General features: G+C 40.5%; 1 protein-coding gene across 1 annotated transcript in view; it reads left to right on the top strand.

The window, feature by feature from the left end:
• LOC135709432 (protein sax-3-like) overlaps positions 1 to 26,254 on the top strand; it is a 798,478-nt gene extending 772,224 nt beyond the window's left edge. Inside the window, exons 11-15 of the mRNA XM_065231751.1 lie at positions 7,291 to 8,298; positions 8,357 to 8,546; positions 8,643 to 8,814; positions 8,946 to 9,431; positions 25,183 to 26,254. Coding sequence (XP_065087823.1) covers positions 7,291 to 8,298; positions 8,357 to 8,546; positions 8,643 to 8,814; positions 8,946 to 9,431; positions 25,183 to 25,786 — 2,460 coding nt within the window. The 3' untranslated portion in view covers positions 25,787 to 26,254. The remainder of the gene's footprint in view (positions 1 to 7,290; positions 8,299 to 8,356; positions 8,547 to 8,642; positions 8,815 to 8,945; positions 9,432 to 25,182) is intronic.
• The last annotated feature ends 447 nt before the right edge of the window (positions 26,255 to 26,701 follow it).

Below are 26,701 nucleotides of genomic sequence, written 5' to 3'. Positions count from 1 at the left end.
AATCTGTATTAGGGAACGCGCTTTTTGCAGGCAATCGGTGATAATTTTGATCATCATTGTAACAGTTGGAGATTTGTGATTTGTGACCTATTAAACATTGATAAAGTGTTCATTTATGCAGATTCATAGAAAAAATTACAATCGTTTGGCTTGTTTAGAATTAAAATCCATCCGCTATTTACAGAGTTATAAGTGGTGAAAACCTGACCACTTTCGGTAACGAAGTCAATTCTGGTTTTATGAAATTGTACCCCCAATATGTTGTTGAAAGACGTAATCCTACGTCAAAAGAAAAAGCGGCTGATTTCTTACGGTAATATGAAAAGAGAATGATTATTACCATGACAGACGAAGCTACACCTCAGCATCTGTACATCTTCCATGGAAAGAGATTTTTTCTTTGTTACCGGAATGTTAGATCATCTGGATGTGATATGATCTTTTCTTCGCATTATGACCCTGAGAACTCGCACAACGAAGCAGCTGGGGAATCGATACCATGGTGTTCTGCTCAGTAAAAAATAACGGTCACCACTAGACCACTAAGCCCCTTGATATACAATTATACAATTAAAATAATTATGGTCCGGCTTCCGATCGAGTTGCTATCATTATCGTTCAATCCATGCAGTGACTTAAACGACGGCGACAAAGACTGTCACCTTAAATTAAACATGAGCAGGGGAACTACAGTGAATTCCAGCTGAATTACCTCCCTGGAAGGATTAAATCTAGAGCAACATGTGAAAAGAACCTATGCGTCGATTCCTGGTGGATAAGGACTCATTCAGACAAACCGATTCCCGCATCTGACAAGACGTTTGCTGTATCAGACGGTATAGTTAGTTTGCGTGTTGTGATTCGTGAGCAATTGACGTTCAAAGTCATTGTTTACGTTTGAATTGTAGGCCCTTTTCACATGATGCTCGTGAAATAATGATTTCGAACCAACACACTTCGCATTGTACGGCGAATATCACTTTCTTTTAAGTACCGGTTCTGACAAAATTCACACCAATAGGCCACCGAGCCCCTGTAAGGTTAAAGTGAACCTGTTCGGAATGACTCACTTGTACGATTTAAAAAAAATAATAACGCTTTGGTCTAGCGGAAAATTGCTTAAGTGGAAAATTAAACAACTAACTTTTCTATTTCAAGGAAATTTCACAAGTTCGATATATTTTTTAAATTTTGCGAAAACCAAATTTAAATTCAAATTTTGTGTGAAAATAAAAATGGTCCTCAACTTTTCTCATCAATATCGCAAGCATTTAGTTTAAAATATCATGTGTTTTATCCCGTAGATTATTTCCTCCGCAAGTAATATGCTGGTAAAATGCATTATTTCTAATAAGAACTGCTATTTTCATTGCAACCTGAAATCTTGACCCTAAGAATCATTATCACCAACACTCATTTGGTATTCAATGTGTCCCTTTTATCCTTCATTGAGCCATTCGACCTTTAATCCTTCTTTGAACAATTCGACCTGTTGCCCTTTTTTGAGCCATTTGATCATTTGTCCATTCGACCTTATTTATCTCTGTTCGGGACCAAACACCACTGCGACCAGTACTTTGATCTATTGTAGTATATCCCATGTCCTTAGTTTAGTGCAGTTATTTAGTAGAAACACCCTTCAAAGGTGTGCCCCTTTGTCAGCTAAAATTGAATTCCTTAGCAACAAAATTAAACAATGATTCCGATAATGACAATGCATCAAAACCCTAGTCTTAAACATTTAAAACTACGGAACAACGAATAGAAGATTAGGAATCACATAGATGAAGACTAACTAACTCAATTTTACCTTGTTTCAAGATCATCCTTGGTGGACAACGCCGAGTCTTGTCACTATCAACAAGGCATATAAAATAACAAGGACTAAGATGTGTTCCTTTGATTACTGAAAAACCCTGTTCCCTTAGTTTGAAGTAGTCAGGACTAGGAATCCGTGATAGATCTTATATTGCGTAACGTACCACGAAAAGGTGATCTACCCACGTTACGGTTAGACCTTTGTCCCCCTTCGTATATGTCGACTTGTTCATTCGATCTTTTGTCTCCCTTCGCATCATTCAACATTTTGTCCATTAGTTATTTTAACCCCCTTAACATCATTCGACCTTTTGTATATTCGACCTATTTTTGTTCATATAAGTCCAATTCGACCTATTGTCTCTTCGACCGGACCAACGACCTTTTGTTCTTTCGATCTTTTGTCTATTCAACCTTTTGTCCCTCTAAGCTTAATTCGATACAACCTTTCGTCCATTCGACTTTTTGTCGTTCGACCTTTTGTCTTTCGATATTTTGCCCATTCAACCTTTTATCCATTCGACCTTTTGTCAATTCGATCTTTTTCCATACAATCGTATTAATCGATTGTTGAAAGATAAAATGGGTGGCGAACTCTCAAATATGTTTCCCTCTTTAAATAATGAGCAGTACTTTGGAAAATTCAGATAACACATAGTTTCTGTGCGTGTCACGGCAATTTACGAGTTAAATAACTGTCTTTCTCTAGAATATCAGATCGTTGCGAATATTTTTTTAAGCTCTTTTAAACTCTGAGCGAAAATTTTCTTAACAATATAATGTATAATATTTTGTCAATTTTTATATTGGTGTTGTCCTCTTCAACTTTTTGTCCATTTCTACTTTTTGTGCATTCGACCTTTTGTCCCTCTAAGTTAAATTCGACCTTTTGTCAATTCGACGTTTTATCTATTTTACCTTTTGTTCCTTCAACCTTTTTTCCATTCGACTTTTTGTTCCTTCGGCCTTTTAACCATTCGACCATTTCTCGCCTAACTTTTCAGAAGGTCCTAAGTAACAAATGTAAACAAATCGAGTTTATAAATGCACATTGTAACATTTGTACCTAAGAACATTATTCACACACACACATTCAGATTAATGTCAATTGAATTGAGATAGAGATGAACTTGCCTAAGGCTAAAAATCTCTTTAATAAAGCTTAAAAAAAATTGAATTGAGAAAATTCTAAATTAACAAAACGTCTGAAGACCAAATTTGCATTAACGATGTTTCGCTGTAACATAAGACGTTTGACTATGTTCATCAAGACAAACGTCTGAAGTATCAGAAAAACCAAAACAATGCAGATCTGTACTTCGGTCCTTTGTGTTTATACGAGTAAAACGTCTAAAATGTTCAAACAAACCAAAACAATGTGATTGTGCACATCGGAATTTTCATGTCAAGCATTTTTCTACTATTTCCGCGTGGGGGGGGGGGACAATTATCCACGGCCCATACAAATTTTAAAATTTTAAAATGACAATTGTCTACGCATGGGGAGGGGGGGTCAAGAATACCGAAAAGCTGTCTACGTAGTTAATGAACAGCCCCTAAAATAACACTGTTATCAATAAAAAGCAGCTCACGCGACCACCAACGATCGATCAAAACAATCTGTGGCAGTGTTGCGATATACCGTTAAAAAAAAGTTGATGCATTGTCCAATACTCATTTTGTTCGTTTAACTCGTATTACTTAAATTATGCACTCATAATGCTTAAAAACAAACAAATAATGTTCAAAACATAAATGACCTATGTAACTGTGATTATCACAAAACGTCCTATATAACATGTCCAATGTACACCTGACAAGAGCAAAATGTCCTATGTAACATTTTTCACGTTTTCATAGAAAAAATTGTGTGAAACGGGTAGATTATAATTTCAATTTCAATTTTGCTATCGCATTTTACTATTAAAGGTCTTAAAAATGTCAAAAGTTGATTAGGTTTAAAATAGTATCAAAAAAGATTTTGTCAATCTTCAACCTCGTTTTTCTCGAAAAGAGTGACATGTTAGATAGGACCTTTTGAAAAGTTAGGCGAGATTTGTCAATTTGTCCTTCGACCTTTTGTCAAACTCGGCGGTCGAACTCAGCGGTCGAACTCGGCGGTCCAACTCAGCGGTTGAACTCGGCGGTCGAACTCGGCGGTCAAACTCGGCGGTCAAACTCGGCGGTCGAACTTGGCGGTCGAACTCGGCGGTCAAACTCGGCGGTCAAACTCGGCGGTCGAACTTGGCGGTCGAACTTGGCGGTCGAACTTGGCGGTCGAACTTGGCGGTCGAACTCGGCGGTCGAACTCGGCGGTCGAACTCGGCGGTCGAACTCGGCGGTCGAACTCGGCGGTCGAACTCGGCGGTCGAACTCGGCGGTCGAACTCGGCGGTCGAACTCGGCGGTCGAACTCGGCGGTCGAACTCGGCGGTCGAACTCGGCGGTCGAACTCGGCGGTCGAACTCGGCGGTCGAACTCGGCGGTCAAACTCGGCGGTCAAACTCGGCGGTCGAACTCGGCGGTCGAACTCGGCGGTCGAACTCGGCGGTCGAACTCGGCGGTCGAACTCGGCGGTCGAACTCGGCGGTCGAACTCGGCGGTCGAACTCGGCGGTCGAACTCGGCGGTCCAACTCGGCGGTTGAACTCGGAATTCGAACTAGTTGGTCCAACTCGGCGGTTGAACTTAGCGGTCGAACTCAGCGGTTGAACTCGGAGGTGTAAATTGGAAGGTCAAACTCAGAGGTCAAACTCAGAGGTCAAACTCAGAGGTCAAACTCAGAGGTCAAACTCGGAGGTCGAGCTCGGAGGTCGAGCTCGGAGGTCAAACTCGGAGATCAAACTCGGCGGTCGAACTCGGCGGTCGAACTCGGCGGTCGAACTCGGCGGTTGAACTCGGCGGTCGAACTCGGCGGTCGAACTCGGCGGTCGAACTCGGCGGTCGAACTCGGAAGTCGAACTAGGTGGTCGAACTAGGTGGTCCAACTCGGTGGTTGAACTCGGAATTCGAACTAGGTGGTCCAACTCGGCGGTTGAACTTAGCGGTCGAACTCAGTGGTTGAACTCGGAGGTCAAACTCGAAGGTCAAACTCGGAGGTCAAGCTCGGAGGTCAAACTCGGAGATCAAACTCGGAGGTCCAACTCGGCGTTCGAACTTGCCGGTCGAACTCGGCGGTTGAACTCGGCGGTCGAACTCGGCGGTCGAACTCGGCGGTCGAACTCGGCGGTCGAACTCGGCGGTCGAACTCGGCGGTCGAACTCGGCGGTCAAACTCGGCGGTCGAACTTGGCGGTCGAACTCGGCGGTCGAACTCGGTGGTCGAAACTCTTAAATGGCGATGTGGACTGTCCTCAATTGCTTTCTCAGTTAAACTTCCGTATTCCTCAAAGTATGTTGTGGCAATCATCCCTTCTACAAACAAGGTTTCATTGGACTACACATGGGTACCATGTGCCAATGCCTACTATCATTCGGGCATTCTCTACTGTGGAATCCGCATTTGAATTCGGTGAAACATCAAACTAATTTCGAAACCGATTGAGAAGGTTTTCGATTATTCGTGAAGTCTGTTTATCTGTAGCTTTTTATTTATAGCCTACACACTTAGAAAAGTTCATGTAAATTTAGGTGCTCTAAGAGTGACATATACGAGCGTCAATTTTGACATAAATTTGAGTCATAACAGACGCGAAATATAGCTCAATCCAACGTACTCTTCGTCGAGCAATGAACGTTTCAGTCTTGGAGCACTTAATATTACATGACATGTTTGTTTACGTCTCATCTTTTATGTCAAAGACGGATTCTGTCACTTCAGAAAAGTTCCATGAATTTCAGAAAATTAGCAGTAAATTTTGAGAAGTTTCCAAAATGTCAGAAAATTTCAGAGATGTTAAGAGAATGTTTAAATTCTTCATTTAAGTTCAGTCAACTTCACGGAAGCTAAGACATTTTTTTTGTCAGTTCATTTAAATTCATGGCAGAGATATAAGTACTAGAGAGGGTCTACTATAAGAGAGGGGTGGATTGAAAACAAACTGCCTTGCCAACCTATACCTGGTTGGTTTCTAGCAACACTGCCAATGTAATCAGGAAAGGCACTGCTCGATTTTCTCTGGCCAATACCAGATTGTCAAAGATTGCCTCTCCTCTCATATACTGGACCCTCTCCAATAAGTACTATCATTACTTGTATCGTAAGAAACATACATGTACACTTAGAAATAACTAATTTTACACGTGACGGAATCCATCTTTGACACAAAGGATCAGAGGTTAACCAATATTTCATGTAAAATTATGTGCTCTGAGACTGCAAAGTTCGTTACTCGACGAAAAGTCTTACAGCACCTAAATTTACATGATTTGTGTGTGTGGAGGATGTAAGAAATTCATACTTGATTTGGTTGTACCGTGGAACCCCATTAATCTGAACGACACGTCGTGCATATTAACGAGGCTCATTTTTAAGTTGAACTTCTAGTAACCCTATGACCATCAGAGAAGCGAGTTTCTGGGAACCTTATTTCTCACGTAACATTTGAAAAGGTCATATTCTCGTTGATCGATTATCTTCATCGACTTTCTCTTTGGTTTACCACGGCAACATAATCAAATTTCTCGCTAAGCTCGCAGCACAGTTCGACAGAAGATGATGTTAGCTTGCACTTGAAACAACACACTCAATAGGGAATGCATTTGCAGTCGGGTTATTCGCGAAAGAGAAAATCGATGAAGAGAATCGATCAACAATGATAGGCCCTTTTCTCGTGTTGCGCGAGATTTGCTGTTTTGTTTTGATTCTGAGTCCCGTTTAGGATCATTCTCTTTCACTTTACTCCATTCCATGTGCTAAATGACGCTTGAGCAATTTTTAGATTGTACGGCGTGCAGATTAGCGGGCTTCAAACTAAAAAATGTTCAGATTAAAAACGGTTAGATTACTGGTTTTGGAAATAATTTATTGACAATCATAATTGAATATCATTGCATACACAGAAAACTTTACCCCGGAACTAAGGACCAGTGACGCTAGATGCAATAATCAGTTTCCATACAACTGCGGCAAGGCACATCCACCAAATAAATCTAAATTAATTATATTTCAAGCTACCCAACTCATCAATTCATCACATTTCAATAGAGTCATAAACCCACGTCGGCGGATTAGATACCGAATTCACTCCAGCCACTCCACCATTCCACAAAACCAACCTCCCTCTGCTGCTTCCGCCGATAGGGATTATCTCATGACGTGCCCCACTTTTATTAGGACACAGAATCAAATGCAAATAAATACCAATTAATTAATCAGATAAAATTGCATTCCCACTACTAGGCACTTCCGAACAAGTTATGCACACTAGCATTAATTTCGCTCATTATCCGTCGATAAATTATCATTTTTTTTTTCAAATCGTAAATAATTGCCAAATTAATTCCGCTTCATTAACTCTACTCTGCCGGTTTCAGATCCTGGAGCTGGTGGACGTCGTAGCGATGGGCTCCACATCCGTTCGCCTGGAGTGGCAGCTGCACATCTCCAGCACCGAGGAGTACATCGAAGGCCTGTACGTACGCTACCGCGATTTGGGTACCAATTCGCAAAAGTACAGCATGCTGACCATCCCGAACAATGCCGCCGAAACGCATGTGATCAACAATTTGAATAAATTCACGCGGTACGAGTTTTTCCTGACACCGTATTTTAAGAACGTCGAAGGCCAACCGAGCAACTCGAAGGTGGTGCAAACGTTGGAGGACGCTCCGACGGCTGCTCCGGTGAACATTCAAACCGGAATGCTAAACCTGACGGCCGGCTGGGTCAAGTGGTCAGCACCTCCGATGGAACATCAGAACGGAGTGCTGCTGGGGTACAAGATTCAGGTCAAATCTGGAAACACATCGAAGACGCTCGCTTCGATGACGCTGAATGCGACGACCACTTCGGTAATGTTGAACAACTTGACGACCGGGGCAACGTATCGAGCTCAGATTGTGGCGTTCAACCGAGTCGGTGCGGGTCCTTACTCCAAACCAGCGTACTTGATCATGGATCCAGCTCACGTGATAGCTCCTCCAAGGGCTCACAACTCTCTCAGTGACATAGGAGGCTATCGGCATCATAATTTCATGCACGAAACGTGGTTTATGGTGTTTGTAGTGCTGGCACTGCTGATTATCCTGACCTTCACCGTCGTTGGTGTGATCGTGTTCATCAAGAAGCGACAGAATATGAGCAAGGCCATGGTGACCGTACCGGTCATCACCACTGGAGATTTGGCAAATATGAACCTTACTCGGAAGGATTGCCTCTGGATCGATCGCGGTTGGAGGTCAACGGATACCGACAAGGACTCAGGGCTGAGTGAGATGAAGCTACTGGAGGGGTCGCACAATCCTTCCAACTATACGGACGTCGGCACGGACTACGCTGAAGTCGATCCACGAAACATCGTTTCGTTCTACAATTGTAGAAAGGTAGGTCGGGTATCTTAGTTTTTACATTGCTTTCACGAGTTAACGATATTCTTTGCAGTCACCGGACAACCCTTCGCCGTACGCGACAACCATGATCATGAATGGTCTTCCGAGTGAAAACGGTAAGCTACCCTACCAGAACGGCCCAATGGGCCATGAAACATACTCATCAGCGACGTCAAGTCTCCGCTCGGACATTCCCTACGGCCCGGGTCATCCGAAACCATTCGCCATGCCGTACAGTACAGGTAAGATCTCTCCATCCAATCCTCCTGCTTGTTCCACTATCCTGGTGTGCTCTACCCTCGAATCGGTACTAATCGCTCGAAAACACTGTTCTGTAGCTCCCTCTAACTGGATCGACTTCCTACCTCCCCCACCGGAACACCCGCCACCCATTCCGCAAGCTTTAGATCACCATCTGCACCTGAACCACGTGTACCCTTCGGAGCTGGTCGGAAACACCACCGGCTCCCAGGGATCACGCTGCGGTTCGGGCCTCTCAACCAGCTATAAGTAAGTAGCCTACGCTCCGGCCTCCACCCACCTCGGTTGTTTGTATGCGTGAAAACTAACCTAGAATTCTCTTGTTTCTGTCTTCCCTGCACTCTCTAACCCCATCTTTGCTTGCTACCAAACCACAAAAGCGCTCACCACTCATATCAATACGTAGATCCGTCACTGCTGGGACGCGGCTCTTCCCGCAGCAGTAGCAACGAGCTCCGAAGTCCCCCGGGACAACCATCGCAGCCGCAACCGCCGTCTCACCTATTCCTGCCACATCCACCGCATTCCGCATCGTCCCTCACCAACGGGTCCCAGCCGAGTGAGGTGTACTTCAACGACGACATCTACAACAGCCCGGTCAAGAGCTCCGATCCTCCGGGGATGCAACAACCCCCGTCATCGTCACAGCACTTCAAGCTACCAAGTTCCTCATCCGCTTCGTCAATCTCCTGCTGTCCGTCATCGAATCAGTCACACGGTAGTCATCGCTATCAACAGCAGTTCCACCAGCAACAGCAGCAGCAACAGGCCCATCAAGACTTCCTGGAGTATCAACAGCAACAGCTACAGCACCAGCTGGGGCATGCGCCTACGTCGTCCGAGATGCATATTCAGCATCAGAAACGGTGAGTGGGGAAGTGGGAGGGTGTATTTGTAGTTTACCACCCAGGATAAGGATTAGGAGCTTTTTCTGCGATTAAGGAAGGATAAATAAGAGACGATTATTGAAACTTGTTGTTTGATGTTGAACAAGTCCCCAAGAATCAACAGAAGTCAAACCATATTCATAAAGTCTATGTGCGTCCCGAAAGGATTTTTTTTTCTTTATTATAGAGATTTTTAGCCATAGGCTAGTTCATCGCTTAACCCCGAAAGGATAATGCAATGTGTTTGAGAGACTGTTGAAAACAATTTCATCCTTCTTTGACGACAATCACAAAGCATTGTATGAAAAGCCGAGAGGATTTCGGAACAATATGTTTAGGGGCTTAAGGATCGATTTCAAAGCAACTCCAGATTAATTTGAGAGGCTGTTGAGCAGGTCCACGCCAAATGACGAATCGAAAAAACTCAACCTTCTCCGATTTGCATGAAACTGTGCATAATTGTTTGTTATGGGCAATCATTCGCATATTATGCTAACATTCGGCACACACTATCTTGTAATTCTGCAAATGTTTGAGTTACAGTGTATCTCAAAATTAATCGTACACCCTAGAGGACATTTTTAGTGGTGGTTGATTTAAGTACAGCTGTATGATCAATTTTGAGATACACTGTATATTCCAACAAATCTATTATCCATATTTCCAAGCAGCTTTTCAAAATTTCTCTTTGGTTAATTTATTTATCAACATTATAGAGATTTTCAGCCATAGGTGATCATTAGGCATAGATTCAGGATTGTAGTCAATAGTTTCATCATTAAGTTTGAGCCAAAAGGTAACTTCACTTTGAATGCTCCTCTGAGTTCCCGTATAACGCTCCCTGAAATTCCTTCCGAATTGCCTTAGAGTTTCCTCGAATTCTACTCGCAATCCCCATAATAGTCTTCAGAACTAGTTAGGAATTCATCTTTAGTTTGCCTTGAAATTTTCTTGGAATTCGTTTAAAAACCACCAAAAATTTCTAGTCAAACTTCTTTTGGTTATTCTACCCAGAATTATATTAGGACAATTCCATCAACTCACAGTGTTCACTGGGCTGTCGACAGAAGCAGGCCACTCTCGATGTGTGTCACGCGATTGTCTGTTTACTCGACAGCAACCATTGTGTGGTCCTCCTCATTGTTCTTCATCAGCAGTTCTTTCGGTCGATGCGTCGTCGACTTTGGAAAGCAACCGTTTTGTGATAAGTGTGTGTGTGATGACCACGTGTTGCGTCCATTGCTGCAATGGAAGCGCTCTGCTCCTCGTTGGCGATACTGCTATACAATGAAACTACTGGAAGCGGCTCCCGTTCTGATGGAGGAGGCTTATTGGATAGTGGAAGATAAAGCATTTATTGTGTTGTATATTTTGACTATAGTTTTAAGACGTATTGTATAGTGAACAAGAATCCTCGGCTCTGTAAAGTAAATTCGATTGAGCCTTATCAAATCAATTAATGAAGAACAATTCCCTCAATTTAGTACGCATTCTCATCATAATTCAGAATCTTGAATTTGTGTCTAAGTCCAACAGCAATGATTTTTTTTAAATCTACGAACTTTTAAGTACGCCATATTTGAAGTGAGAAATCTTGCTCCATGAATGTAAAAAAAACATGTCTTGCCGCAAAATCTTGAAAGTTTTCTCATTTTATCTTCAAAAAATTTCATAGTCGAAGGATTCAATTTTTTTTTTTTTTAATTTCTAAGCTATGAATTCCTTGAAGTGCCCTTCGAATAATGTATATGTTTTTTAATAAATTTAATAATACATCATTTAAAATGTCAAGCTTCAGAACAGCATCTGTATTATGTATCATAATTTGATGATTTGTTGCTATCTTGAAACCTTATAAATTTTTGAAAATTCTGAAAAATTATTTTATTGCTCGATTGAAGGTGAAAGAAGGGTTTTTTCTCGGTTTTCTGAATTTAAAATAAAATGCCGTAACTTTTTCTCCACTGACATCAATTGCAGAAATCAATCATGCCAGTATTTTTTTCTTACCATATTTTGCTTTTTACATAAAACCAGAAAGAAATATGTTGCGCACCCCGGAAAAAAAGAGGAAAACCTTAATTTCATAAATGCAGTGGCCACCCTGCAAAAGATCGAGTGGACAAAAGGTTGAAATTGACAAAAAGTTGAAGTGGGCATAAGTTCAAAAAACCAACATCAACACTTACAAAATATTGCTAAGAAATGTACACATATAGGGATGTTATATTCGACCTTTTGTCCATTTGACCTGTTGTCCATTCGTCGTCCAATTCGACCTTTCTCCTTCTAAGTTCAATTTGACCTATTTTCAGCTAGACTTTTTGTTTTTCTAAGTTCAATTCAACCTTTTGTCCCTCTAAGTTCAATTTGACCTTTTTCCTTTCGACATTTTCTTCCTCTAAGATCTATTCGACCTTCTGTCCTCCTAAGTTCAATTGGACTTTTTGTCCCTCTTAGTTCAATTTGACCTTTTGTCCCTTCGAGCTTTTGTCCCTCTAAGTTCAATTCAATCTTTTGTCCATTCGACCTTTTATCACTATAAGTTCAATTCGACCTTTTGTCCCTCAAAGTTCTTCAACCTTTTGTCCCTCTAAGTTGAACTTTTTCCCTTCGACATTTTGTAACTCTAAGATCAATTCGACCTTCTGTCCCCCTAAGTTCAGTTGGACCTTTTACCCTTCTAATTTCAATTCAACCTTTTGTCCATTTGACCTTTTGTCCCTCTAAGTTCAATTCAACCTTTTGTCCATTCAACCTTTTATCACTGTAAATTCAATTCGACCTTTTGTCCCTCAAAGTTCTTCAACCTTTTGTCCATTCGATCTTTTGTCCCTCTAAGTTCAATTTGACCTTTTTCTCTTCGGCATTTTGTCCCTCTATGTTCAATTTGACCTTTTGTCCCTCTTAGCTCAATTTGACCTTTTGTCCCTTCGAGCTTTTGTCCCTCTATGTTCAATTCGACCTTTTATCACTATAAGTTCAATTCGACCTTTTGTCCCTCAAAGTTCTTCAACCTTTTTTCCCTCTAAGTTGAACTTTTTCCCTTCGACATTTTGTAACTCTAAGATCAATTCGACCTTCTGTACCTCTAAGTTCAATTGGACATTTTGTCCCCCTAAGTTCAATTGGACATTTTGTCCCTTCGAGCTTTTGTCCCTCTAAGTTCATGTCAAACTATTGTCCATTCGACTTTTTATCACTGTAAGTTCACTTCGACCTTTTGTCCCTCAAAGTTCTTCAACCTTTTGTCCATTCGATCTTTTGTACCTTTAAGTTCAATTGGACCTTTTTCCCTTCGACATTTTGTCCCTCTAAGTTCAATTGGACCTTTTGTCCCTCTTAGCTCAATTTGACCTTTTGTCCCTTCGAGCTTTTGTCCCTCTATGTTCAATTCAACCTTTTGTACATTCGACCTGTTATCACAACCTTTTGTTCATTCAACCCTTTGTCTTTTGACCTTTTGTCCCTCGACCTTATTTCGATTTTTTGTCATAGATTCGAAAAAAAGTTCGAATGGACAAAACGTCGAAATGGACAATAGATCGAATGCACAAAAGGTTTAATGAGCAAAAAGTTCGAAATTTCCTGTTGGTAGAAATGGACAAATGGTCGAATGGACAAATAGTCGAATGAAATTAAAATGAGCTCAAAGGGTAGAAATGGACAAAAGGTCGAAAGGTCGAATTAGACAAATGGCTGAATGGTCAAAAAGTCGAAATGGACAAAAGATCGAATTAACAAAAGGTTGAATGGACAAAAGGTTGAAATGACTTAAAGGTTGAAATGGACAAATGATTTAATGGACAAAAGGTCGAGATGGTCTAAAGATCAAAATGGACAATTGGTCAATGTAGACAAAAAGGCGGATTTAATTAAAATGAGAACCAAAGGTTGAAAAAGACAAAAGGTCAAATTACTATGAGCGAATCATTTTTTCCTAAAACCGATAAATTGAAAGGCCTTTTGAAACAATATAAGAGTGCATAAGAAACAAATTAGGTAATACAGGAGGACGACTTCAGAGCACCTCGTAGGAAATCAGAGGGTGCTTTGAAAATTAGTACAGCGGGCCAGAAATGAAATCTAACATAATAACGCTCTGGGATTGCATCAATTGAGTTGAAATCTTCAGTGAAGTTTCTTGGGTTAGTTAGGACAACAATTTGGTGGATCAAAATAGTTGAAAATTTTGCCGCAAAGATAGCGCAGCAAAACAAACTTTTTTATTTCGCAAGATAGAGGATTGCTGTCCTGAGCAAACGTAAAATTTTATGAAAAGTTGCCCAAGACATAAAAGATTCTTCTTCTTCTTCTTCTTCTTCTTCTTCTTCTTCGCATTTCAAGCTTATTGCATATCGCATATTAGCTTATTACGTGCTCTCAACTTAGTGTTCTAGATGCACTTCCACAGTTATTAATTGAGCGCTTTTGATGCCTGTACCATTTTTGCATTGGTATAATTGTGTGGCAAGTACAATCATACTTTTATGCACAGGGAAGTCAAGACATTTTCCAACCCAAAAAATTCCTTGACCGGACCGGAAATTGAACCCAGCCACCTTCAGCATGGTCTTGCTTTGTAGCTGCGCCTTAACCGAAGCTGTTCTACCTGTTCGATAATGCCTTGCAAAGTAATAGCATATTTTAACTTTATTTTGCTTTATGTTAGCACTTGTTATACGTAAACGAGATGTGGTGAACACATGCACATGGTACTTTATGGCCTCACAACTGGATCTCGAATGATGAGCTCCATCATCGATGTCATCAGAACCGGATACTTAAAAAAAATGAGAACGTAAGTAGATATGGTTCGGCCACACAGAATAAGGGGTGGAAACGAAATCTGCATCGGAATTCGACTGGACATTGCAGCAGAGGCAGACCTAGGGGCTTATGGCGGCAGAGCCTCAACAAAGAAATTAAACAAGTTGACAAGAATATGACTTAGGCCCAGAGCAATGTGACAGCTAGCAGTCGTTCAGGATGGGAATCTTTTACGTTAGTTATATGCCCCACTAGTTGTGTGCAGATTGAGATAGGTGACAATAAATCAAATGTATAATATTATATAACCAATAATATGTAATTGGCTATCAGTAACAAATAAAAAAAAACGGGTAAATCAGACTGTTCGCTTGGTTCGCACATTTCCGTCACATCATCGCATCGTATCAAATCAGTCGTATAATTCTTGTTCTAGCTTATTCTGAACTTACCTCAAAATGGCTAGAAGTGGATCTGATGATTCGAGTAGTCGATGCAAAAGATCTTGATTCATCGCTGATCTAGAATTTTTTCTGGTGTGATGTGTACAATACCTTAAAAAATCGTATAAAATTTTATCAAAATTTCAGTTATTACCATTTGAGATTTTTGTTACGACTCTCTTCAGCGTCCTCTGATAATTGTCCTGTGGGGAAAAGGAAGTATTCTAACACCCTCGATCCATGAATAAGAACCTTATGCACTGTTACTAGCATATAATACCAACCGTACATATGCACCAGCTGATGTGCTGTTTCTAGGCAGTACTGCTGAAACCATTCCACATTTATTTCCTTTCCTGAGGCCAATGTATGGAGTATTGCCGCGCAACGTTTTATAACTTCAGCATTTAAACCAGTTATTTCAGCTACTTTGTCCGCATTTTGGAAGAATTTCCTGGCTGCATTCCCGTCGTTGAGCCCCATAACTGTTTTAACACGCTTCTGAATATATTTCTGTCGTTTCCGCAAAATTTCTTTATCATTTCCTTTAGCTTGCCACTTTTTACTACTCAGCTTATACGACAGATGAATGAAATATTCGTAAAACCTAAACCAATACTTGAAGGCGTTCTCGTTTACTGCCGTGCTCTCCATATGATTAATTTTGTTCATTTGTTTCGGTGTGGCGCCACCGTCGAATCCCCATTTAATCATCAGTAGGGTAAGATGGTGCAAAACGCACCGTTTAAGCAAAATTGCTGGCGAATGGAAGCTAAAATCAAGAAGAAAGTAATGGCTTTTGGTTCATTACCATGTTTTCTACGAAGATCGAGTGATTTAGAACTACAAAAGGATGATTTTCCATGACTTTCAAGGTATTTTATAAATTGCTTCCAAAATGATAGCAGGGCAAAACGCCTGATTCATGATGCAATATGCACCACAACATTGGGGCAAGACGCACGACAACAATGGTCAAAACGCAACACAACATTGGGGTAAAATGCACCCCATGGTAAACAAACCATAACCCCTGCAAGTAGATAATGCAAAGGGATGCGGTATTTCAAATGATTATTTCTTTATGTTAAATCAGAAATAAGGTCTCAAAATCTCAATAGAATGTTAAACTGTGATTCATCAAGTAAAATATCTAAAAAATATACGAAACGTAAATTCGTTAATTTTTTTGTGATATATGATGTTAAAAGCTTAATTTTCAGTCGATGATTTTAACAACTGTGTCCTGTTTTGCACAAAATGCTATTTTTTTTAAAGGAATCAATAGGTCAATATATGATTTTATGATCAAGAATTATGTGTGAAACCTCCAGTTGAAAACAATCACAAACCGTTACCCGGAAAACGCATCTGAGGAAAAGTTATCGATGTTTTTCAATAAGTGGGCATTTTACCCCAGGGGTGTATTATGGGCTGTTCTCCCTTACAACGTTCTGCAATTCAGAATCAGTGAAGTTTGGAAGAAAATAAGCACTGGCCTCGTTTATCCTGATAGCAGTGTGCCCAAGAATATCTGAGAGTCGAATTTCAGCAGCCGTTTCTGAAACCATCATTGAAATAAGTTCAGGATAACAACTCTTTTTCACTTTCAAAACTTCATGATTAGAAGGGTAAAGATCGATGTTTCGCTTCCTAGCACCATTTCGCAGTCTTTCGTAGTTCTTCCTTGTCGTATTGTATCAAAGCAAGAGCTTCAAGTGCCGTGTAAGATACAGTTTTAACAGATGAATTCACTAATGAAAACTCATCTGACACTTGTGATAGGCTGCCGTGCCTAACCTTCTGTACGATGGTAGCAGCATCATTCTGACCTGTTTCCCGAAGTTTCATTTGCAGTGCATGTGCCAATTCAGCCACCGTATGCTTCGATCGCAAATCCGTAGTTTTCCAACTTTTCACCTTGACACCAACGTGGTCGAAAGGTAATAATTTCCTACCTCGTTTAGTGGGAGGGAGGGGATACAGAGGGAACGTGAATGAACTGCTGAAATGTTTTTTGCCCTTGTACACTCGTGATTAAGTTCGATTATATTTTTGATAATTTTTTTAAAAATATTCGCAGATACGTAAATCCAAATTTCTAATCTTCTTCGCGACATCCACCATGTGCTTATCTTCGATACAATAAGCCTTGATAATTTCCTGAGAAACGCAATGATTTTTTTCCTTCGCTCCTCCTTTGGAGTTCTTCCAAACGGAAAACAAATTTTGTCTGTCTGTAAAGTTTAAAAAAAAAAAAAAATAAAATTGACAAAAATTTATTTATTTTAGAATTTGACGTAAAATTTTTTCATTGAAATTGATAAATGAGCGGTGCAATTTGATACACAATAAATTTTATTGATTGGTATCAGCAGAAATACAGTAAACATTATTACCTGTGACGTTTGTAAATAGAGAAGTACTTCCATTCGCTATAACAGTTTGTGTGATTTCACTGCCTGCTGGCAGTGATGCTGATATTTAGGTGTATGTGTCTTGGACAGATGGACAAAGAGAAAAACTGATTATGCTATTCGCGTCAGTACATGGTGTATTATTTTTGAGCTACAATTTTATTGCAGCGAATGTTCAATATATTAAGTTTTCTATAAAAACAGGAAAATATGTTAAAGCGTAAAGTTGTCATACTCAAAAAGGAGGAGGAGAGGTCAATCTGTTTAGCTTTTCGGTACTTGGGCTTCAAGAAGGCTAGATGGTGTTGTGTTCCCATTGCCACATTCTCCCATATAATCAAAACATTTAAAGCAAAATAAAGTTAAAATATGCTATAACTTTGCAAGTAATTAGTGTAGAGACTAACGGTCTTCTACAATACATTTTTACTGTTTTTATGATTCTTTAGAACATTTATACTTCATATATAAAAGACTAAACAATTATGTATAAAAAAAACCTAAAAAGTGAAAAATATATGTACTTGTACTTCTCTCCTAAAAGCTTATGAAATAATGGATAAATAAAGATTAAATTTGCTATAACTTAACAAGGAATAATTGCAACGATTTGTCGTCTTGGTTAAAAAAAAGTGTGTTTTGATTGTTTTAATAATTGTCTAGAATATTGTATACTTGAAAAATTAAATTTAAAGAAGTTAAGTATGAAAATCTAAAAAAGGGAACTTCCATAGAAAAATCTGAAAATACAGGATAAAGAATTGTGGCGTCTTCAATGAAGTTGCTTGTTTTCACATTGTCTACAACTTTGTCTCAGACATCGTTCCTCTATATCCTCAAAGAAAAAAGTAAGTTTTTTTGTATAGTGAGACATGACTAATGTTTGACAGTTTTATTTTATGGAAGACATTCATACAAAAAACAATTTTGAAGACACTATATGGCTAAAATGTAAAGGCTAGGCTCTAGCAAAAAAGTTCCACTTTTTGCCGTTTTGGACCACAGTGCAGTGGGACGAAATGAAAAAAAGTGTGACATGGCCATTTGCAATGAAACTATTGAGTGTAGCATTCTAGAATTTTTCTTAAATTTTAAAGTACCTTATTTGAGAGGTGATCATTTTTGATTAAGGGAGGGTATTACCATAGAGGTAACTCTAAGACTAGTAGGTCCCGAAGAAACATGCTCAACTTTTTGGCTCAGCTCTGGTACTATCTTCGGTCCCAAGCTAATCGATTCACCCCTCGAAACATAGGAAAAACGAATAACCCCTCATTTCATCTGTCAAACTTTCATAGCGAATCAAAACAAACATTTCGTAGTACTAGAATTTCGACTAGAATGGGATACGTTAATCGTTTGCTTGGGACCAATAGGCTAGTCAAGTAGTGAGCCAATTTAAAATCGTTAGTTTCGTATTGATTGTTGGTATTACCCTAAAAAACTTTTCTAAGTCATGTTAAAATCGATGAACATCTTCAGAAACATTGTAGATGAAATCATTTTAGGAAACTTTGTCAAAGACGACAACTATCTATCCCTCAAGTGGACGAAGTTATAGGTTGAAAATGGAGTACAAACGGTAGTACCCCCTTAAAATTCGTTTTTTACCGTAGCTTTTTGTTTAAATTTTCCAATTTTTTGTTGTTGCAATAACTTTTTTTTTAACTAGTTCGTTTATTTACTAGGTTCAGTCGTGTGTGACACTTTGCGGAGCCAAAATCTGTAATGTTTGAATTTACATTTTAAATAGCAGTAGTTCATGGTTAGTATTGGGTACCAATTACTCGTGGCGGGCTCAAGGTTAATGGGTAACAATTTCGATTGGAAGGGGCTAGGTAGGAAACTGGATTCTGAAGCCTCCTTCAGATACTACTCTCGGACGGTTGACGAAATCCTGGCTGGGCAGGGGCAAGTAGCACAGGAACAGGAGGATAATAAGACTGGGACACAATGGCGGGAAATTGTTTGGAAAGGAGGGGATAGTCACATCAAACTCTAACATCAGACAAACAAAGGAATTCGTAGATCGCTTACATGCTCCCAATACATCTCTTACTTCACGGAAGGGTTGTCTACCTCGGGCCACTAGGGTATCCAATAGTCGTGCTCTGGAGGCGTCATTACCCGGGCAATACCAAACTGCGTGATCGATGTCATCATAACCGGTTCTGCACCTACATATATTGCTTTCAACGAGGTTTATTCTATAGAGATGTGCGTCTAGCGAATAGTGGTTGGACATAAGTCTTGACATCACTCGAATGAATCCCCGTGAATGTCCATCAGTGAAAAATCTTCTATTGCAATTGACTTGTTGGTACTTTTCAGCAAAAATGCGGGGAATTGAGATAGGTCGAAGTTGATCTGGAACTCTTTGAATAGCCTATTTAATGGAGAGATCATAGTCAATGGGTATGTAGCTAGTTAAACATAGAGAGGGGTTATAGCAAGGAAGGCTAATATCCGATGACATATAATTAAGATAGATTCGCACGAATCTAGACTGGATGCTCAATTCGAGCATTTCTTCGAAGTTTTCAATTACAAGGTTGTTACTGACACTACATTTAATCAATATTCTTAATGAGAGCTCCCAGAAACGGTTCTGCAGGGGTTTTACGCCCGCTAGGACCTCTAGGCTCATATTGTGTGTTGAATGCATACAGCCAAGGGCAATACGTAAACAACGATATTGAATGCGTTCCAATTTAATTAGGTGGGTTTTTCTTGCCGAGAGGAAGCAAAAAGAACCATACTCAAGAACTGAAAGAATAGTCGTTTTATATAGTTTAATGAGGTCTTCCGGGTGAGCACCCCACCATGTCCCGGAAATTGATCGTAGAAAGTTGATCTTTTGTTGACACTTTTGTTTCAAATACGTAATGTGGGTACCCCAAGTGCATTTTGAATCAAACCAGACTCCAAGGTATTTGAAGGTTAAAGATTGGGTAATGTCTCTGCCCAAAAGATTTAGACGCAGTTGGGCTGGAAACCGCTTCCTTGTAAACACTACCAATTCAGTTTTTTGCGGTGAAAACTCGATCCCTAAATTTCTTGCCCAGAGAGACAGATTATTTAGGGAATTTTGCAAGATTTCTGCACGTGGACCTCTCGCGGAAACCACGGCATCGTCTGCAAGCTGTCTAAGCGTGCATAGATTATCTAAGTAGTTATCAATATCTTTGACATAGAAATTATAAAGCAAGGGACTTAAACATGAACCTTGGGATAAGCCCATGTAGCTAATTCTAGAAGTTGTCAGTTGACCTAGTTTGAAGGTCATTTGTTTTTCTGACAGCAAATTATACAAGAAATTATTCAAAATACCGGGTAATCCACTACTGTGCAAATTGTCTGACAGTATGTCTATGGAAACCGAATCAAATGCGCCCTTAATATCCAAAAAGACTGAAGCCAATTGCTCCTTGTGCGCAAAGGCCAGTTGAATATCAGATGAAAGCATCGCTAGACAATCGTTTGTTCCTTTACTCTTCCGGAAACCAAATTGCGTATTTGAAAGTAGATTGTTTGATTCAACCCAATGGTCAAGTCTTAATAGGATCATTTTTTCTAATAATTTCCTCAGGCATGATAACATAGAGATCGGACGGTAAGAATTGTGATCAGACGCTGGTTTCCCAGGCTTTTGAATAGCTATTACTTTAACCTGTCTCCCTGCTGGTGGAACTATATTGAATTCCATAAATGAATTATATAGGTTAAGTAATCGTCTTTTAGCGATATCGGGGAGGTTTTTTAAAAGGTCGAATTTGATCATATCGCTTCCCGGAGCAGAGTTATTCGATGAAAGAAGTGCCATTGAAAATTCCAGTATTGTGAATGGTTCATCCAGAGAACCGCTACTTCGGACTGTATCCCGTAAAGTTGGTTGTGCTGGAACAGAATCTGGACAAACCTTTTTAGCGAAGTCGAATATCCTTTGGGAGGAGTATTCTTCACTTTCATTGGAAGATGAGAGGTTTCGCATATAGCGAACCTTTTTCCAAAGCGTTTTCATCGAGGTTTCTCTAGAAAGTCCCTCGATAAAAGTACACCAGTAATTTCGTTTCTTTGCTTTTAGTAAGTTGTTAAGCTTTTTTTCAAGCTTTAGATACTTTTCAAAAAGCTCAGATCTTTCATGTCTACGATAATCTTTAAAGGCATCGGATTTCTCAAGATACAACTTTGTGCATTCGTCATCCCATCCAGGGGTGGCGGGTCTTCTCTTGAGGGATGCACTTGGAACACGTCGTTTCTGAGCTTCTAATGCGCTTTTGTAGATTAGCTCGGTAAAGAAACGATACTCTTCCAGTGGTGGTAGAGGATCGGTAGAATCAATACCAAGAGTTACCACCGATACAAATGTTTGCCAATCAATGTTCCTCGTGAGGTCAAAAGGAACTTGAATTGACTGATCTGTTTTTAGACGACCACTTTTGATTGAAATAATAATTGGCAAGTGATCACTACCATGGGGATCATTGATAACCTTCCACAGACAATCTAATGATAGTGAGTTAGAGCACAAAGAAATATCAAGACGGCTCTCTCGAGCAGGAGGGTTTGCTATACGTGTTGCTTCACCATTGAACACTAGTCAAGTTGAAATCGTCGCACAAATCATAGAAAATACCCGCTCTATTGTCATCGTATAATTTGCCCCAACCAGTACCGTGTGAGTTCATATCGCCCAGTATTAGAACTGGAGATGGAAGGATATTAACTGAACTCCAAAGCTGACGGCGGTTTATGGAAGTCCTTGGAGGGACATATACAGAAGCTATGCAAAGATCTTTGTTCTTCACATTTATTTGGCAAGCGACAATTTCAATGCCTGAAATTATTGGGATTGAGATTTTATAGAAGGAGTAGCACTTTTTGATTCCCAAAAGTACGCCACCATATGCTTCAAAAATGCACATTGTTGTTGAAGAAAACAAATCGCTATCTCTTTATTTTTTGGATTTACGTCCGTTTTAAAAACCTTTTAACACTATATTTAAGGGGGTGTATCTTGCAGGTGTGCTTTTGTGCTTTTGTGTACCGTGGTACGTTACGGGATGTAAGATCTACCACTAATTCCTAGTCATGACTTCTTCAAACTAAGGGAACAGGATTGTTCAGTAATCAAAGGAACACATCTTAGTCCTTGTTACTTTTTATGCCTTGTTGATAGTGTCAAGACTCGGCTTTGTCCATCGAAGATGATCTTGAAACAAAGAAAAAAATGATTTAGTTAGTCTTCATCAATGCGATTCCTAATCTTCTAATCGTTGTTCCGTAGGTTGAAGTTGTTAAGACTATGGTTCTGATGGTCATTATCGGTGTCATTTCTTAATTTTGTTGCTAAGGAATCCAATTTTGACTGACAATTAGAGTAGGATCCTTGCGATAAATGCAAGAATGACGAATGTAGAACTAATCGAATACTTAATCATTTCTCAATAGTTATGGAGTAATACGACATGCACTAAACTAAGGACACGGGATATACTACAATAAGGTGATCCAAGAAACGTATCTCAGTGGAACTGACAGCTAGAAATCTAGAGTGTGTGAGTGATCTGGTGTAAATGGTGCTGAATGTAAACATAAACAAAGCAGAAATTCATATGAGAATAGACTGCCAGTTCTTCTGTGATCTGTCTAAAGTTCTAGGTAAACAAAAAGTCAGCTGATCGCAACTGTCTCGTGGACAGCCTTATAGATCAAATTGCTGGTCGCAGTAGTGTAAGGTCCTAAACATAGGAATGTTTCTCACTATAAAACATCATCGCTAAAACATTACTGCCATCTGTTGACTACACCGTGGTGGGCAGTACGCTGAACGTCAAACGTAAGGCAATTGACTATGCCACAAGTGGTGGAACTACCAACTAAGATACTTTTAAATTTACCGTTAAATACTTGCTCGATGAACAACTTGCGAGAATTATGTCTGTTTGTCTGTGCTATGACCATCAGAAACTAGGGGGGTGCCACAGCAGCACACAATATCTTTCCTGCATCTTAGATGGAGTCACCCCCTCGATCAGAAAACAGATTTTCTGGTAGCCTTATTTCTAGACTAACATTTGAAAAGGACGTAACTCCAAAATGACCAAATCGAGAAAATCGCTTCCGAATTTTGTTGACCTGTAAATTAATCCTATTTCACGACTTTCCATTTTCTGGATGATTTTATAAGCTTGACATATAGTTAAAAGTGTAATCTATCATCACCATGGACCTATGGGCCATGCTTCCACGCCTCGTTCTTAACAAATTCCTCAACTGACATCCCACGTGAGACGAGATCTGCAGGGTTCTCTGAGCCAGACATGTGATTCCACCTGCCACCTTGAGTGTAGTGTTGAATTTCTTATACCCTTTTCGCCACGAATGTCTTCCACAAGCTGGGAGGTGCGCGAAGCCAGTATATGCAGACTTAAGGATCTGACCAGAAATACGATGCTGACACGTGGACGTTGATAGATTCTTAGATGCGGTGATGCAGATGCGCAGCCAAGACGAAAGCACAAAGCTCAAGTCGGGCGATGGTTAGTCTTTTTAGCGGCGTCACCTTACTTTTCGAAGCCAATAGACGAGTCTTCACCACTCCCAGGGCATTTTCACAGCGGACGTACGTGCAGGCTCCATATGAAGCTGTTGAAGCATAGGCGAAAGTATGTAGCTTCACTCTAGCCTCCGGCAAGAATGCATAATGGTCGATTCGGTAAGTAGCGGTCTTCGTTAGCTCACGCCGGAAGTTCTCCCATTTTAGTTGAATGGCATGCGGTACGGGATCATCCCAGTCGCACGAGAGGGACCACAATTCTTGCATCAGGATCTTCGCTGTGACAACGACAGGTGCAATTTGGCCAAGTGGGTCGATGAACCTAGCGATGTCGGAGAGGATGGACCGCTTCGTGGGTGGATCGTCACGTTGCTGTATTTGGGATACAAACCGCAGTTGATTGGACTCTGGCTCCCAGTGAATTCCTACCGCCTCTATGGACTCGTTTGGGCTGAACTGCAAACTCGATTGAGTCCCAATCTGGTCGTTTTCGAGTCCTTGTAGAACTTCTAGGTGGTTCGACGTCCACTTTCTCAACACGAAGCCACCTTTTTCAAGCAATTCAGAAAGCTCCCTCCGAAGCTGAGCAGCTTCTTTAATAGAATTTGCTCCTCCGATGTAGTCGTCCACATAAAAGTTTTTGCGTATTGATGGACCAGCTAATGGATATGCATCACCTGCATCCGTTGCAATCTGCTGGTTAGTCTAGATTTCACGTGGTGGCGGCGTGTGAAAAAGTAAAAATAATAGTATTGCTCTGGAAATCATTAAATTGTTTATTTGCCAATCGAGGAAAAATCACAAAAAGTATTCTTTTGAAGGAATGGTAAAAATATAGTACTAAATACTAAAAACGTGAATTACTGACAAAAGTTTTAAAACTTCGCAAATCTCATTTGTTTGAAGATGTACAGCTTTTATGTCTTTGGCATTTTTCCATAACATTTTACGTTCTACAACCTTGCCCAAGACAGCAAGGCTCTTGCGAAATAAAAAAGTTTGTATCACTGCGTGATCTTTGTGGTCACAACTTGAACTATTTTTATATATCAAATTGTAGTCCTAACTAATCCAAGAAACTTATCAGAAGATGTCAACTCAATTGGATTCAATCCCAGAGCGTTATTATTTTTAAATACTAAATGTTATTCCTGGCCCACTGTGCAGTGTACTTCGTACACGACTTCAGAAAGCGTGCAAAGTTATTCGAGATAACGTCGTGGAAAACCCAGAGAACCTTGAGATAAACTGAAGAGAAACTCAAAGATAAAATGAGCAAACTTCAAGGATATGAATTCTAATCAAAACGTTACTCCATCAAGCTGGACTTAATCACCTAGTTAGCTCTATTCAGCATGTTTCCATGTTTACTGCGGTTTCAATATTGTCTGGTACTGGCTGCTAAAGTCAGCTATATTTCTGTTTTCAAATCACATTTAAGGAGACTTATTTCACACACAACACATTGACCTCATCCAGAACTTCAATATCACATTTAATCCAACCTAATACCTCTTTATCTTCATCTAATCTCCCCGTAGATTATGCGGCAGCTGCGATGCCCTGCCCGGAGGTGGCCCACCAATGAAGGTGATTCCCTACCCCCCGGGATCCACCGATTCTCACCTTCAAAACCGCCCACCTCTGTTGCACTCCATCAGCAATAATGGGAGTACCAGCAATTCCACCGAACATGAAAATGCGACCTGCTTCAATGGCACCCACACTTGCTCCTCGGACGGTTCCGGCACCGGAAGCAGCGGAAGCGGTGGCTTCTCCCAGCGGTCCAAGTTTGCCCGCAAGGTGCATGTAAATATCGAAAATGCCATCAATGGAAACTATCATCAGCATCATAATCATCATCACCATCATCATCATAATCAACATAATCATCAGAACGGACATCATCATCAGCAGCAGCAACAGCAGCAGCAGCAACAGGAGACGATCAGCGAACATGAAGAGACTGAAAACGACAAAATGCTTAATAGTTATAGCTGTGACACCGAAGGTGAGGTGACAACGACGCTTAGCAACGGTTGTGGCCTCGGACGGGACGACTGCGAGGACGACGGGGACGATACCTGCTGCTCGTGCAGCGAGGAGGGATCCTTCCTGTACGAGGAACCGATTCAGGTCAAGTAAAGTGGCGGTGGTGTTCCTAAACTGTTACGTAGCCTACACTTATCCGACCGGTAATGACAAAAGGCAACGAAATCCTTTTCCTATCAGTAGAAGTAGTGGTTGCGCAGTGCGATATTAAGATTATCAGTAGAAGTTTTAGAACGGAAAGAAAGCCGATTGTTTCTGAAGGCACGCAGGCAGGAGTGTAATTTATTGAAATTTGATTAGCAGGCACCGAAGCTGAGGCGGCGGGTGGGCAAATTAATTCCGTTTATTTAGGAAGCGATACAAAGTCTGGTCATGAACGGAGCGTAAATCGGAAAGGGGTTTTTGTCGTAGCTGTTCCGCCGAAAGGATTTGTTGAAATTAGCGAGGATGAGAGGATCCATGTGGAGGGATTTTGTTGAGTTGAGAAGTGAAGAAAAAAAATGCAAACAGAGTAGCAAGAACCAATTGGGAAGCCTGGGTTTAGCATTCAGGTCTGCTCGATGAGCAACTATTAAATTGGGATTCGGATGGGAATACTAATGACGGGGGACGCGAGAGTTGTCGGTTGTTGGACCTGCTGCGGAGATGTGAAGTGTGCGGATGGTTTGAAAATGGTGGCGAAGTTCGAAGCCGGTGAAATTGATTAATGAAAATTGTTGGGAATGGATTTCTTGGCTAAAAGTAATTATTATACTTCTCCTGAGCACGCAAAGTAGCATAAGATTTTAGTGGAAAATTTGACTCGCTTTCCGAAGTTTGTCGACGCCGAACTCTAGCCCAACCTTTGTTGAAATAGTACGTTGTACTCTCACAGGAGCCCCAGCACCGACACGTATCAGTCTCACATTTGACAAACACGTTTTGCATACCAAATTGCGGCCAGATCCAAGTGAGTACACACTCGGCATTCGCACCAACCTCCCAGTAGTAGCCACCGACCGAAGTCAA

The sequence above is a fragment of the Ochlerotatus camptorhynchus genome, unplaced genomic scaffold (assembly GCF_037179485.1).
Source record: "Ochlerotatus camptorhynchus isolate MF236.1 unplaced genomic scaffold, CSIRO-AGI_Acam_v1.1 ptg000361l, whole genome shotgun sequence".
Taxonomy (NCBI): domain Eukaryota; kingdom Metazoa; phylum Arthropoda; class Insecta; order Diptera; family Culicidae; genus Ochlerotatus; species Ochlerotatus camptorhynchus.
The sequence above is the reverse complement of the archived record's forward strand: the minus strand, read 5'-3'. Positions and strand labels throughout refer to the sequence as shown.